Source organism: Cynara cardunculus (assembly GCF_001531365.2).
Source record: "Cynara cardunculus var. scolymus isolate 2C chromosome LG 7, CcrdV1, whole genome shotgun sequence".
In the NCBI taxonomy this organism is placed as follows: domain Eukaryota; kingdom Viridiplantae; phylum Streptophyta; class Magnoliopsida; order Asterales; family Asteraceae; genus Cynara; species Cynara cardunculus.
The window spans coordinates 6742033-6758047 of NC_037534.1; the positions used below are offsets into that span (position 1 = coordinate 6742033).

The following is a 16015-nucleotide window of genomic DNA, read 5'->3' on the forward strand; positions in this document are numbered from 1 at the left end:
GAAACAGCTCATTCCCATATCACTCTATGTCTTCATCACGTTCCTTTCTTGATACAATTTCCAACTATTACCGTTCCGATCAATGGCTTCACGAGATCCGGAGATCTGCGACGATGGAGGCGGTGGTGGCAGCCTCAAAAAGCCACTCCTCCATACCGGAAGTTGGTATCGTATGGCTGGTATGAGCTCCAGGCAGTCCAGCATTTTAGGCTCTTCCGCTCAAATTCTTCGAGAATCCGTCTCAATTTTCCTCTGTGTTTTCATAGTCGCATTGGGCCCCATTCAGTTTGGGTTTACTGTAATCTCTTTCTCTCTCTCTCTCTCTCTCTGCAGTTACTAGCGTAGACCAGACACCATGTATGATAAGAAAATGGAAGTGTATGTGTGCTCAAATTTACCAGTGTTTGTTTTTGTTACAGTGTGGGTATTCAAACCCTACGCAAGCAGATATCATTGCCGATCTTAAACTAAAAATTTCGGAGGTTTGATCTTTAATATCTCCATTATCTTCACTGTAATAATTTTCGGGTGAATATGGAATTGCTTTTTGAATGAAAAGATTTGTTGATGAACAGTTCTCCGTGTTTGGTTCTTTAGCAAATGTGGGTGCTATGGTCGGTGCAATAGCAAGTGGTCAGATTGCGGAATACATTGGACGAAAAGGGGTGAGTTAAGTATGCGGTTGATCCTCTCAGTTTTGTATTATGGAATCTGCATCCGTATTGATTGTTTTGCTGTAAGAAATATATAAATGAATGAACCTCATGAATGGTGTAAATTTCTGGTTCTGTAACTGCAGTCATTGATGATTGCTGCAATTCCTAACATACTTGGGTGGCTTGCTATTTCATTTGCCAGAGTAAGTGACCATCTTTAAGCTCATTCCCAGCCTCATAAGCAATCATCTCTGATAATTTTCTGTCGCCATATTTGTCGATTCGAATGTAATTTATTTCCACTGCCTTACTATCTTGCCTGGTATTCATAGGATTGTTCATTCTTGTATATGGGAAGGTTATTGGAAGGCTTTGGTGTTGGAGTAATATCTTACACGGTGAAATCTTAGGCGCTTATTCATTTTGACATCCTCTGTTCACTTTGCGATAAAATTAACTAGGATTACTTTTGCTTATGATCTGTAGGTTCCTGTATATATTGCTGAGATTGCACCTCAAAACATGAGAGGTAGCCTCGGATCTGTTAACCAGGTTGGCTGTGATTTAATCTTCATCTTAGGGAATGTATCATCCATTATTTCCCATTATTTCGAGTGAACAGGTGTAACATAACTTAACATGGATTTCTCCCTTTCTAGCTCTCTGTCACTATTGGAATACTGCTGGCATACTTTTTGGGACTTTTTCTTCCATGGAGAGCACTGGCAGTTTTTGGTGAGGTCTTACTTTCTTCAAGTTCATTCTTACTTGATTACATCATATAATCTGTTTAGAAAGTAGGAACGTGATAGACTTCAGAGTATAAATACATATTCAAGAAGGAAAGAGAAGAGGGCAGATTAAAAGATAAGATAAAGCACAAGTTTTAGATAAGTCCTCAAGTTTACAGATAATTATCTTATGTTTGTTTTATTTATTTTGCTTTAAGATTCATTTTATACTAGGAGTCTTTTACTTATTAGTTTAGTTACCTTCATTGTTTACCTTTTGGAATATAGATCGATTTATTATATTTCAATTCTCCGCGATTGAATAGGGAGAGACTGCACCCTCTTGAAAACTGTAGGGTATTGAACTCTAATCTTGGCATTTTTTATCGACACCTATCAGGATACTTCTAGAACACTTATTTGGAGAGCATATATACAATGATAAGTACATGAAAATGTAGACAGATTTTAGTCCATTTTCTGGCAGAGTAGTTCTTTTCAAAACATGGCATGTGTTCGTTCATGGATTGATTGGGTTAATATAATTTTTTAATGAACTCATGCTTGAACACTTTTCGTGTTTCTAAAGTCGTTCCTGTAAAATAATTAATTTATTTTGGTGCAAAATGGGATCCTTCTCTTGGCAAGTATGTTGAGTGTTTTCTTCCAATATATCTCCCTCCGTGTCATTCTTGTTCTCCACCCTTGTGCTTTATGTCATGTTTTACAACCATTTTTCCTATTACATTTACAAATAAAGGAAATTTGGAAGCTTCATTTTCTTTGTTGAAGTAATTTTCCAGAAGAACAACTTTGATTCAGAAAAAATCTGACTTTTCACTTTTTTTAATATTTTTTTCGAAGTATATACTATTTATATACGGCAAATGCAACAAATAAACTCACACACCCTCCTCACCTTTGGTGAGGTTTGAATCCCTGAACTCCTAGGTGGTCAAAGACTACGATACCGCTAGGCCGAAGGCCCTTTGGTCACTTTTTTTAATATTGATGTCTATATATAGACAGGTAGAGATTCTATGGACTAGTTTTGATGGAAAACCAGTTTCTTCAGTATGATGAATATGGCATGTCTTATGGAGAAAGAGATAACCATGTGGCAAAAGAGATTAGCATTTAGTAGGTTTAGGCATTTTATTGTGTAGTGCTGAGGAGATAGATAGAGAGTGATGTAGAATCCACAGTAGTGTGTATTGTGCTTAGTGGATACAGAATATCACAGATTCAGGTAGAAGAATCTACTGTGACGCAATGCATTGATGCACTGGTGAATAGAGAACTAAATTCTTTTCGTTGACAGTAAGATTTTAGAGAGACATTGAGGGAGAAGAAAGAGCTGGAGATATTGGCATATAACAAACTCCAGTGGCTAGCTATAAATTACTCCATCAAACTATTCATGATATTGTAAACACGAAAATAGCTCTGTTATAATTGTTTAATGGCTCCCTTCAGTGGAAGTCTATTATAGGAACGGGTGTTTTCAATAGACAAAACTGGTAAGTTAATGTTGGAACTATCAACTTAGAAATAAACTGAGCACGATAATGCCTATATTTGAGAGATAGGACAACTCTCCTAGTGATATTTGTCTACTATCAAAGGTAGACCAACTCTCATAATGATGTTCACTCATTTAATTTTATTTGACAATGATAATAAGCATGTCCAAAACTGAATTAAAATTCCAAAACTACCCTTCAATAACCAATTTAAGTCTAACAGCCTAGTTCTCCAAGTTTGTACCATCAGCAAGGAATGTGAAATAAAACCAGAATCAGATATTCCCAGATAGAGCAAGAGATCGTGTGTGTGTGAGAGAGAGAGAGACACACACACACAATTGTGGAAGGCTGGAAGCAGTCATTTTGAAAGCTTAAAAGGTTTGACCAACAAATCTGTAGTTAAGTTTCGAATCACTCAAGTTCATTGCAAACCAACAAGAAACATGTTATCACCAGCTTTTCAGTTGCATTTTCATGGTAACATAAAAACTTCATGTGTGAGCACTGGATTCTTCACCTCTGCCTATGACATTCATCCTGACTCCAAGTATTGTTTCCACATGCACAATGTTGTATATACAGATCACCTTTTTCCGTGGGCATAAGGAAACATAGCTTATTCTATTAATAGCTTTGTTGAATATACTGTCAATGCATCAGCGTATAATCAGATAAATATGATCAAACGTTTCCTGAATCATATATCAGTAGGTAACAAGAGACAATCAGATCTCCATTGACCTTGATTGACCTTAATGTCTAGGGTGCAATATGGGAATTCAGGCAATAGTAGATTTTAATGTTTTGATTGACAATGAATCTTCTACATTTCAAATTCCTCACTTCAGACACCAAACAGCCTTCAAAACTAATGCATCTTCTTGTCTCGTCTACAGGAACTTTGCCATGCATTTTTCTGATACCTGGTCTATTTTTCATTCCTGAATCTCCACGCTGGTTGGTAAGAGTCTTAAACTTGAATTTAATTCATTTATCATCTTTCAGGTAATTTGAGCTATATCCCTCTGTTTTTTTACCTTCAATGTTCTGTAGGCCAAGATGGGGTTTATGGAAGATTGTGAAACCTCTTTGCAAGTTTTGCGGGGATTTGATACTGATATTTCCGCTGAATTTAATGAGATCAAGGTACAAGATTTGATTAGTATCAATTCAACAATGCCTTGTCCAAACTAGTTAAGCTTTCATAGCCAAAACCTAGGTGGCTGGTTTGTATATATTGCTTTCATTAACCCTCTATTATCTAAAGCCAGTTCCTTGATTGTTTCCATGCAGCTAAATCTCTTTTCACTACTTCTATCTGCATTAAGTTCAAACTATTCTCATCACTATTAACAGCCTGCATGTGGTGCAAATCACTCCTTCTCACGGGCGCATTAGAAAATTTACATTGGGAAAGCAATCCAGATGATGCTCCCTCATTTTTTTGTAATTGGTGTCACCTCAAATTCTCTTGGATGTCCTCCTTTTTTATCAAGTACACAAATTTTCATCTGCTGCTACTCCTTCCTTGTGTGGATTTTGACTCTCGGTGGCTGTGGCAGCTCTCACTATCATCCTACATAGCATACATTTTGACATTAACGAACTTTCACCTTTTATAGATATTCTATCACTTTCAGCTCTCACTAATCATCCTACATAGCATACCCTTTTGTCATTAATGAACTTTCACCTTTATAGAACTTCTATCATGTTTTGCAGTTGTGTTCATCCTGCTTTTAGCCTGTGAGTAATTAGTATTTGAGCAATATATTTAAAAATCTCAACTATCTTTACAGGATCTCATTCTTTGCTAATGTTCATTATTTAGACTCTCCATGCTTAATATTTATATCTAAATTCCAACAGAGATCTGTAATAACATCAGGCAAAGGAGCTACAATCCGAGTTTCTGAACTTAAGAGAAGAAGATATTGGTACCCTTTAATGGTATGATGTTTAAGTTCTACAATTTAAAGACAACAACTTTCTTTAAACGTGGAAAAACATCTAAAAGCTGTATTCTGTTTTTTATTTTCTTTTTCTTGTTGGACTGTGTCATGCAGGTAGGGATAGGATTACTTCTTCTTCAGCAACTTAGTGGTATAAATGGTGTTCTATTCTACTCAAGTAACATCTTCAATTCAGCCGGTTAGTTCATGATATGTAAACTGTATACCACCATTTATCAAGTTTGTTCAACAACACTTCAACATTCCCTCATCTTGTCCAATGCCTCTATGCGTACATAATTTTCTTTGGTAAGATTATGTTATTGCTTAACTTGTATCTTACAAAAAAGGGTACAAGGATATGTATATAGACAAGAAACCTAGGAAAGAGAAACCCTAAGGGCCGACGGGCTAACTGGGCCTAAACAAATAAATGCAATATTTATATTTGAACACTCCCCTTCAAGCTGGAGCATAGATGTTAATCATGCCTAGCTTGTTACATATAGAAGAGATTCACGAACCAAGTAATGCTTTGGTAAAGACATCAGCAAATTGACTTCTTGTTTGAACAAAGGGAGTTGAGATGGTTCCATCTTCTAGCTTTTCACGAGTGAAATGGCTGTCTACTTCGATATGTTTTGTTCTTTCATGAAACACGAGATTGTTTGCAATGTCGATAGCCGCCTCATTATCACAATATAGATTGAGCAAACCCAAGCTCACCTAGCAGATAACGTAACCATATCAGCTCATAAGTGGTTTGGGCCATAGCCTTGTATTTAGATTCAACACTTAACGGAAAACGACATTATGTTTCTCGCTTTTCCACGAAACTAGTTTCCTTCCAACCAACACACAATAGCTTGTTGTAAAGACCGTCTGTTCTTATAGTCGGCATCTGTGAACCCTTCTATGACATGATGACCGTGATTTTGATAAAGGATGCCAAGACCAGCGACACCCTTTAGGTACTTCAGTATATGCCTAACAACGTCCCAATGTGGAGTTCTTGGAGATGACATAAACTGACTGGAAACGTGATGTCTGGACGTGTAATCGTCAGGTAGTTTAGGGTTTAGCTTTCCTACAATTCTCTATATTTTTCTGGATCCTCAAGTAGATCTCTATCATGTGCTTTCAATTTGATATTTGAAATCATTGGGGCCTCACAAGGTTTTGTTTCAATCATCCCATAGTCATTCAATTTATCCAAACAATATTTTTGTTGAGACAAACAGATCCCTTTCCGAGTATGAGATACTTCAATTCCTAAGAAGTATCTTGAAGGACCTAGGTCCTTTGTCGGAAACTTAGACGCAAGGAAATCTTTTAGCTTCTTGATCTCAGTCTTATCACTCCTAGTAATTACAATGTCATCAACGTACGCCACAAGTAGAATATATCCAGAAGAGGACGAAGTAAAGAACACAGAATGATCATAAGAGCTCCTCCGTAATCCAAACTCAGTCACTACAGCATTAAACCGTCAAACCAAGCACGAGGGGATTGATTTAAACCGTACAGTGATTTACGTAGTTTACAGACTATGCCAGACTCCCTCTGAGCAACAAACTCAAACTCAGGTGGTTGCTCCACATAAACTTTCTCATGTAAATCACCATGCAAGAAGGCATTTTTCACATCCAATTGGTGTAATACTCAGTCATAAGTAGCGGCCAATGAAATAAACAGGCGGATGGACGGTACCTTAGCCACCAGAGAAAATGTCTCATAGTAGTCGACCCATAAGTCCGAATATATCCTTTGGCTACCAACCGGGCTTTCAGACGATCCACGGGTCCATCTGGATTGACTTTCATAGTGAATACCCATTTGCAGCCATTTGCCTTTTTTCCCGCACGTAACTCTACCAAATCCCATGTATCATTATGATTGAGAGCATTAATCTAATCAATCATAGCATCCCGCCATCGAGGATGGGCCAAAGCTTCACCAACCGTTTTAGGAACAGATAAAGAATCAAGTGTAGAGATCAAAGAATGAGAATGTGAGGAAAGTTTGTCATGGAGACAACAGAAAAAATAGGGTAAGTACATGAGCGCGAAGGGCAATGGGAACATCAAGATCTGAATCCTGTATATCGAAGGTGGTGGATCACTCAAAGTAAGAGGATCTTCATTAGGCGGATCTGCAGACAATGAAGAAGTTGGTATAGGGTCTGGATTTGATGTAGGTCGTTGCCGCCGCCCAGGGCCGTCCTTGGGAGAGGGCGGCATGGCCCAAAAATATCAGGGCCCAAATTTTCCCTTAAAATACAATAGTAGTCTAAAAGAATTTAATAAATTAAAGAAACCCAAAAAATTGTAGCATATAATAAGAGGCAAAAAGATTTTAGTAGAGAATAAGGGCCGAGAAATATATTAACTAATTACATTGGAGAAGAAAATAAAAAGAATTAATTGGTCATTCATTATATGTTATTGTGTATTGCCTCTCTAATGTTTTTACCTTCAACAAGGTCCAATGATATTGGTTATTTCTATCTCTATATGCTTGACTGCTTCGTGCTTCAACAATTCAACATTAAGATCATATGCTTGCTATTGCTATATATTTTTGTCGGATACTTTTATCAATTTCTGCTTCTATTGACTATTGTTATTTAGTTATGTTGTTGTAATTGTTTTTGTTGACTATTGTTATCTATTTTTGCTTCTACATAAAATATTTTACTATTGTTTGCAATCAATCTATTGTTATTATAATTTATGACGTGTTTCATGGTTTTGTGATTAATTAGTAAATTTTTTCTACTAGATGTATTTAGTAATGTATCTTATATATGTCATTTCCATAAACTTTTAATCTTAACATTTTATTTTAGTTGAGCAAAAAAAAAGGAAAATAGAATTTAAATATTTTCATCAATTGTTTGACTTATGAATCTTTCATCGAGATTCCACCACACCACAAGATTCTATTTAAGTGCTCAAACAATCATTTGTTGAACTTGCATATTATATGTTTAATTTATTATTTATTCTTATTGGATCTCAATGGATCATCTTTTCTTTCATATTCTTATTGATCCTCATTTGTCTACTTGTCTAGAAAACCTTGATAATCTTCTTGATTATTGATCTCTCATTGACCCTCACGATTACTTCATTTACACGAATTTTCTTTTTGTATCAAAATAACACATTTTTTGTTATGAACTAAGAATTTTGTAAAAAATTATCAACCATAGTTTCTATACTCTTGGTTTCAAATTACCTAATAAGAAGTACGTAAATTTAAGTACTCTCTTATATATCTACTAGAAGGGTGCTCGTGCAAAGCAGCGAGATACATCTCGATTTTAATGTTTCGTCTTCTTTGTCTCAGTCGATGTTATAATATGGTTTAATGTGGTTATGAGAAAACGATAATGCTTTTATTTTTGAATAAAATATAAATATGAAGATACCATAAAATTTTGAAAAATATATATTGATATTAGTACCAAACTAACAATATAAAATTTCTCCTTTTTTGTGTAATTACCTTTAATTCATTTTTTTATTTTTGGTTTAATAATATAACTTTTTATAAAGATAATAATTAAGTATTTTGTTAGAACTCAATGATTATTCTAATTATATTTTAGATTTTTTATATTTAAAATAAGATGTTTATCCTGTATTTGATTGTGTTTATCTGTAGTTAGTTACACGGATTCAAACATGAAGCTTTAATCGATTGTATTTACACATAATTTACTTGTAATCTTGAATTTTAAGTAATATGCATCAATAAACAGTACTTAATGCTTAAAAAATGTTTTTTAAGAGTTTTTGTCAAATTCTTTATAATATAGTATAGATAATAAATATAAATAATATTTCTTTATTTAGTAAATTATTAGCATTTCTTGTACTCAATTTTATACTAATGAAAATCATTTATTGAATTCTTTTTCGTACTTACTGAGGGTCACTACAGGAAAAGTGAGCTTTGATGATGCGTCTTTTAGCGATGACATGTTTCCGCCACAAGTTATAGCGACGACATGTTATATACTCTTTCTAATGATAAATGGACTTTTAGCGACGACATTGTCTTTGCTAAAAGCCTTGTTTCTTGCAGTGGACCCTGTTTATATGTTCGCCCAGGGCCTATAAAATGTCAGGAACGGGCCTTTGCCGCCTATTATATACATGAACTATCTGTGGTTTAGTAGGCTCTTGAGGCTGTGTTGAGTCGGATGGGGTAGGAGACCCAGGAACATGTATAGTGTATACCAACAAATCATCACTATCTCTTGGGTTGCAAGGAGTGAACATAGGAAAAAATGGTATATAACGTCTCGAGCTAATGTATCGATTAAATGTGGGAGAAAAGCACTTATACCCTTTTTGAAGTCGAAAGTAACCAAGAAAGACACATTTCAGAGACTTTGGATCCAACTTACTTATGTGTGGTCGGGTATCACTGACAAACAAGTACTACCAAAGATCTTTGGATCGAGGGGAAGCAATGATTTTATAGGAAACAGAACTGAGAAAGGACTTCTATCATCCAAAACAACAGAGGGAATCCAGTTGATGAAAAAACAAGCAGTAGCAATAGCATCAGCCCAGAAGAGTTTAGAAACAGTCATGTGAAATAATTGAGCCCGAACGACCTCTAAGAGATGACGGTTCTTTTATTCTGCAACCCCATCCTGGGCTAGTGTGTCAACACAAGAAGACTTATGAAGAATACCATGTTGAAGCATATATGACTGAAATGTTTGAGACAAATATTCTTTTGCATTATCACTATGAGGAGTTTGAATGGAGACTGTAAACTGTGTTTTAATTTCAGCATAGAGTGAACAAAAATGTGTAAATACATCAGATTGATTTTTCATAAAATAAAGCCAAGTAGTGTAAGAGTAATCATTAATAAAACGTAACGAAATACTTAAACCCAAGTTTTAAACTGACAGGACATGGTCCCCACACATCAGAATGTACCAACTCAAATGGGGATGAAGTTCGCTTATTACAAACTCTAGGACGTAAATGAACACTCTGATGTTTGGCAAACTGACAAGACTCACACTGTAGAGAAGGTGAATAAGAAAACTCAGGACCCAACTTCTTCAGATTCTGTAAAGATGGATGACCTAATCGACAATGAACTTCTAGTGGAGATGATGAGCTCGAACAAATCAAAGAGTAAGGTATTTGACGTTCAAATATATATAGGCCGTCAGTTTCCCACCCTCTACCAATAATCTTCTTCATTAACAGATCCTGAAAGATAAAAAAATAAGGAAGAATGAGACAACAATTTAAAGCACAGATAATTTTACTGACTGATAACAAATTGAAGGAGAAGTTAGGTAGGCTTAATCGTTTGTAGGCAGAAGAGAATAGGCATGTACTAGAGTTACCTGTCTCAGCAAATGCAACAGTCGAGCAGTGGAATTCTGAGTCCCTAAAAGTCGAGCATGTAGGCTCAATACAGAAGATAATGAAACAGATGAGGTAAGATCGATGGTGCTAGAACCAAGGACAGGTAGAGTAGACCCGTCAGCAATTGTGACATGTGATGGGGATGTGTGCTTATTGAAATTAGAGAAGAGGGTGGGATTACCTGTCATGTGATTTGAAGCACCTGAATCAATGACCTGTTTGGAGGCAGAAGATAATAGGCATGTACTAGAGTTACCTGTCTCCGCAAATGCAGCAGTTGGAGCAGTGGAATTCTCAGTCCCTAAAAATCGAGCATGTAGGCTCAATACATAAGATAACGAAACAGATGGGGTAAGATCGATGGTGCCAGAACCAAGAACCAAGGACAGGTGGAGTAGACCCATCATCAATTGTGACGTGTGATGGGGATGTGTGTTTATTGAAATTAGACAAGAGGGTGGGATTACTTGTCATGTGATTCAAAGCATCTGAATCAATGACCCATTTGAAGGCAGAAGATAATAGGCATGTACTAGAGTTACCTGTCTCCGTAAATCCAGGAGTCGGGGTAATAAAATTCTTAGTCCCTAAAAGTCGAGCATATTCTTCTGGGGATATAGTAACAGTACTATCTGAGGCAGAGGCAACGTGCACTGATGAGCTCCTTAGACATCTGGCCAAAAGCTTCTTCCACGTGCGCTTGGTGTGACCGAGGTCATGGCAGTAGTAATGCTCAACATCATCAGAATCTGGAATAGTAGCACGTGAGTCAGTTGTTAGGTCACTGTGGCCACCTCTAGAGCCCTCTCTATGACCCCCATGAAATCCTTCTCAGGAGCCACCACAGAATCCACCTCGATTAACTAGAGCACTGTTGTGATCAGAAGTTTGAGAAGACTGAAGATTCTCATTCTGAAGAACAGGGGCAAATGTTTCCAGAAGAGAAGGAATAACAAATTCATTCAGGAGCTAAGATCTGATAGAGTCAAATTCTGGCGCAAACCAGTCAAGATGATAACAACCACTTGTTCCCTCTGGGTCTGCATGGCTTTGACATCAACACTTAATAGAAGAAGAGAGTTAAGCACTTCCTTTACTTTCTTGAACTCCATGACATATGTAATGAGTGATTGGTCCTGTTGTTCTCCACGATGAAAGGACTCACAAACACTATAGATTCGAGAGATATTACTTTGTCCAAAATGTAGAAAATCAAGATCCATAAGATCCTTCACGTATTCACAATGACTAACCAAAGACGAAACAGAAGGCTCAATAGTATTAATAATCTACAAGTACAAACGAGCATCACTTTGTAACCATAAATCAGAATCCTCACCATTAGGGGGATCAGATGTGAGATGAGAAGCCATTCCCATGCGGAGATAGATACGAATAGTTTTGCTCCACTCAAAGAAGTTGGAGTCGTAAAGCTTGTTGTCGGTGAGTCTAACATTTACTGGAAGCATCTTAGGTACACGTGGACCACTGTTGCTGTCAGATGGTTTGTCTTCTCCGATCATCTTCCAATAAATCACAGGCCAGAAACCGTTGAACTAGGACAAAGGATAGCAAGCCAGAAAAGAACGGCGCACTCACAGGGTGCCAAAAAGATCATAGAAAGTGAATGACGCACTCACAGGGTGCCAAACCACCAACGAACAGAGACAAATCAGAAAACTTCCGATCCAAGAAAAGAAAACGTACCAAGAAATTTCAACGAACAGAGATGAAAAAGTCCAAGAAAGTTCGATCCGTGAAACCGGTGCTTGTTACAAAACCGTGCTTTGGTACCATGTAATCAGAGATTATATTTTTGCTTAACTTGTATCTTACAACAAAAGGGTTCAAGGATATATATATATATATATACAAGAAACCTAGGAAAGAGAAACCCTAACGGCCCACGGGCTATCTAGGCCTAAACAAATAAATTCTATATTTATATTCTAACGATACCCTCATCTCTTTAGTTTTAATGTTGCATCATTATACATGTTAGAGACTACTCTTTCGCTGTCATAGGGACTTTAGAAAGGTGAAACCAACACTTTAGCCAATTTATCTTAGATAGCTTTAAAGTCGACCTATAATTCAATTTGGTAGTTCTTGAACGTATTATTTGTAGAACATGTTGGAAGCATACGATTTTAGACACATCTATTATGGGTAACTGATAATATTGAGATCGAAGTCATGAAATTGTGACACTTAAAAATCTGCTGCATAGATTGCTTGATATCAAAAGAGTGTGAAAGCGAATTTGAGCATGATTAAGATGGTTAAAATCTAACATGCATCGTGGCATCCCAACCGTAGAAGTAACTGAAGGCGGTAGACCAAATTGTCAATAAGACCTAGCTTTAAGCCATTGTTCACTGTGTTTTGATAGAATTTTATATTGCTAAGGCATACAGAGCAATGTTCTAAATGACATGAGGCATGGTGTGGGGACAAGGTCAAGCCTTAGGAGCCACAACGATTTTCAAGGCATGGCTTAAGGCGGCAAGTTTGTATATATATATATATATATATATATGCACACACACACACAAATATATACATACATATATCATATATGTTTTATATTGTTACTCAATGATACTGAACAATTTAAATTCATATAAAAAGCAAAATAATATATTGATGTAAGATATACAAAGCTTACAAAAACCCTGCCTCATCGCCCCTTGGGCACCTCACCTGAAACAACAGCCAAGGGGGCTAAACGAGTAGAGATGCACCTTGCCATAATGACGTGTCTTTTAGAACACGGACAAAAGTGACATGATGAATATGACTTTATGCAGATACAAATTTTGGGAAAGAGAAATTTTTATAGCATATTATTTGGATTTTGTTTGATGTTCGATTTTGCATCAATTGGTGTGGTTAGATTAGGAGGATAACCTTCTGACAGTTTTTTTAATGCCGACGGATTTTGAGGCATTCTTGTGTTAGGAAGAGACATTCTTCTGTTAGGCAGAGGCATCCTTAAATTTGTCAGAAGGTCATGTATTTACAAAAAATGTCAAGAGGTTATCCTCCTAAATAACCCCTTCTCCCTGTGCACTTGTGTAGGAGTGGTGAACCCTGTATTTTGAGCTGTCGTTGATTTTTCAGCAAGAACTGTTGCCGCTCAATGTACCCTGTATACTGCCAGTGTAGGATACCTTATGTTCTGAATTTTAGTTCAAGGGTTACAGGGACACATCATTGATCAGGTTGCTTCAAGTCATTACGGAAAAATGATGAGTGTAATATATGCACGTTACCTCTTGTAGGGAAACCCTTCATGATCTTTATGCCTTTTGCTCCCATTTTACTTGGTAGACAATATTGGTTTCAGCTTCAAATCGATTTGTTTTGGTAACTTTGTTTATTTGTCTATTGATTGTTTTCTAGATGTTGCATGACAGCTCTTTTATGTGCAGGCTCTTGTGAGTCATTTTACTTGTAAATATAATATTCTCGATACAAAAGTGCCCCTTTCTTTGACCTACAAACTTGGTGGATAAATGGAGATTAATCTTGGGTTGTGAAGTAGACAAGTAGTTAATATTCCATCTTTTGAACTCGATCTGTCAACTGTATTCTGAACAGGAATTTCGTCCGGCAAAGCTGCAACGTTAGGACTTGGTGCTATTCAGGTATTTACCAAGTAACCTATTTGACATTTTTAATGCAAAACACTTATCCGTCATTGGTCAGCACCTGACATTTATGTAGGTTGTTGCTACTGGAGTTACAACATCGTTGGTGGACAAAAGTGGTCGCAGAGCTCTTCTAATGGTAACGACCCTCTGAAATTATAGCTGAGAACTTATATCACCAATTTAGGCAGAAAATGAAAACCATGTTTTCATGATGCAGCTGTCTACATTTCTCATGGTTGCAAGCAGCCTTCTTGTTTCAATGAGTTTCTTCTTGAAGGCTAGTAATGATTTCACTTCTATTTGTTTCAGATGTTTTAAGAATTCTTAGAAATATCATCTATTTCTGGACTGCCATTTGAAAGGTTCTTTTATTTTTGCTTTGGTATGTTGTCTTTCAGCTCCTCGTCTCTAAAGATTCGTCCTTCTATGGCTTCTTGGGAATGTTGTCACTTGTTGGACTAGTGGTATGCTTTGCTTGAATATGATATCCAGTTCCCCTTACCCCCATGTTAATTGTATATTTGTATGCTGAATACATCCGTGTTAATTTAACCATCCAGATTATGGTGACCGGCTTCTCTCTAGGACTCGGACCTATTCCTTGGGTTATAATGTCTGAGGTATGCTGAGTTTAGCTGTAACTTCTTTTCTTCTATTAATTAGCTACTTGTTAACATCGTGAGAATATGTAGAACCCATAAAATTACCCTCCAAAAGATCCCTTAAGGAGAGAAGTGAGGTTCCAACATATATTGAGGACAAATGGTCCAAGTCTAGCCAATGTAGAAGTCTAACACGCCCCCTCCAATGAAGGCTAGACGGACACAAATAGTCCCAAAATGTAGAGAGGGGGCTAGATGGGTACAAATTGCCCAAGAGTGGTCGAGTTCCTAGAGCGGTAGACCTCGGCTTTGATACCATGTGAGAATATGTGGAACCCCATTACATGACTCTCTAAAAGATCCCTTAAGGAGAGTCAAAAGAGCCGTTAAGGAGAAAAAGGAGGTTCCAACATATATTGAGGAGAAATGGTCAAAGTCTAGCTGATGTCGGACTGACAAACATCTCTATTCATAATAGTTGGAGCCAAAGATGCACAAAAAGCCCATGCCTAAGACCCGGCCCGAAAAGCCCGGGCTTAGTGAGCCTGAAGCCCGGTTCAGGCCAAGCCTCAAAGCCCGATTAGGTTGAAATATTTGCAGCAGGTCTGGGCATTGACCTGGCCCAGAAAAGCTCCGCTTGAAAAGTCTGGTTAACCGAAAAGCCCCGCCTGAAAAAGCCCGATTGGGCTCTTTTTAAACTTCAAAGCCCAGCCCAGCCCAGCCTGTACCTTAAAAATCCGGGCCTTTTAGATTGCTCACTGAAAACAGGCTTGGAAGGTCTGGGCTCAGGCTCAAAAAAATCCCAGGCCTTGTGCATCTCTAGTCGTAGCTTTATATTACTTCAGAAATGTGATGTCTGATAAAATGTTCTTAACATTTGTGAACAGCTGATGGTCTTGAATGCTTCAAATGCTTTCATTAAGTAATTATGAACCTGCCTGGCTAGTTCAGTCCAGTCCACTTTGTAATAGCAATGACAGTATTTGGATAATATTGATCTCTTTGTGGTTGCTGCCATGGTTTTATGAACTAATTTTCGCACCGATTTTAAGTAATCAGATGTTTTGGCTTTCTTCTCATCTCAGATACTTCCGGTAAACATCAAGAGTCTCGCTGGCAGTGTAGCGACACTTTTTAATTGGTTGGCAGCTTCAGTTATTACAATGACAGCACCACTACTCTTAAACTGGAGCAGTGGAGGTATCCTTTGTGTGTATGTGTGTCTTTTTGTGTATGTAGTTTTGTAACCAAATCTACTGAAGTGCTACCATTTGTACAGGAACATTCATCATCTATGCTGCTGTGTCTACTATTGCACTGATGTTTGTGAAACTATGGGTTCCTGAAACAAAAGGAAAAACTTTGGAAGAAATACAATTTTCCTTTAGATGACATTGTTATGACATGATCCTTACAGGTAAAATACATTCTTTCATAACTCATCAATTATTACAGTATGTATATATATATATATATATATATAT

At 37.0% G+C, this 16015-nt stretch overlaps 1 protein-coding gene across 1 annotated transcript in view; it reads left to right on the forward strand.

The window, feature by feature from the left end:
- The first annotated feature begins 82 nt into the window (after positions 1–82).
- The window catches only part of LOC112515842 (sugar transporter ERD6-like 4), a 16792-nt gene continuing 859 nt past the window's right edge, over positions 83–16015 (forward strand). Inside the window, exons 1-18 of the mRNA XM_025122782.1 lie at positions 83–298; positions 420–482; positions 576–665; positions 800–859; positions 989–1054; positions 1143–1208; positions 1316–1391; positions 3810–3874; positions 3967–4059; positions 4783–4863; positions 4980–5064; positions 13877–13923; positions 14003–14065; positions 14147–14206; positions 14328–14393; positions 14490–14549; positions 15617–15731; positions 15811–15948. Coding sequence (XP_024978550.1) covers positions 83–298; positions 420–482; positions 576–665; positions 800–859; positions 989–1054; positions 1143–1208; positions 1316–1391; positions 3810–3874; positions 3967–4059; positions 4783–4863; positions 4980–5064; positions 13877–13923; positions 14003–14065; positions 14147–14206; positions 14328–14393; positions 14490–14549; positions 15617–15731; positions 15811–15923 — 1485 coding nt within the window. The 3' untranslated portion in view covers positions 15924–15948. The remainder of the gene's footprint in view (positions 299–419; positions 483–575; positions 666–799; positions 860–988; positions 1055–1142; positions 1209–1315; positions 1392–3809; positions 3875–3966; positions 4060–4782; positions 4864–4979; positions 5065–13876; positions 13924–14002; positions 14066–14146; positions 14207–14327; positions 14394–14489; positions 14550–15616; positions 15732–15810; positions 15949–16015) is intronic.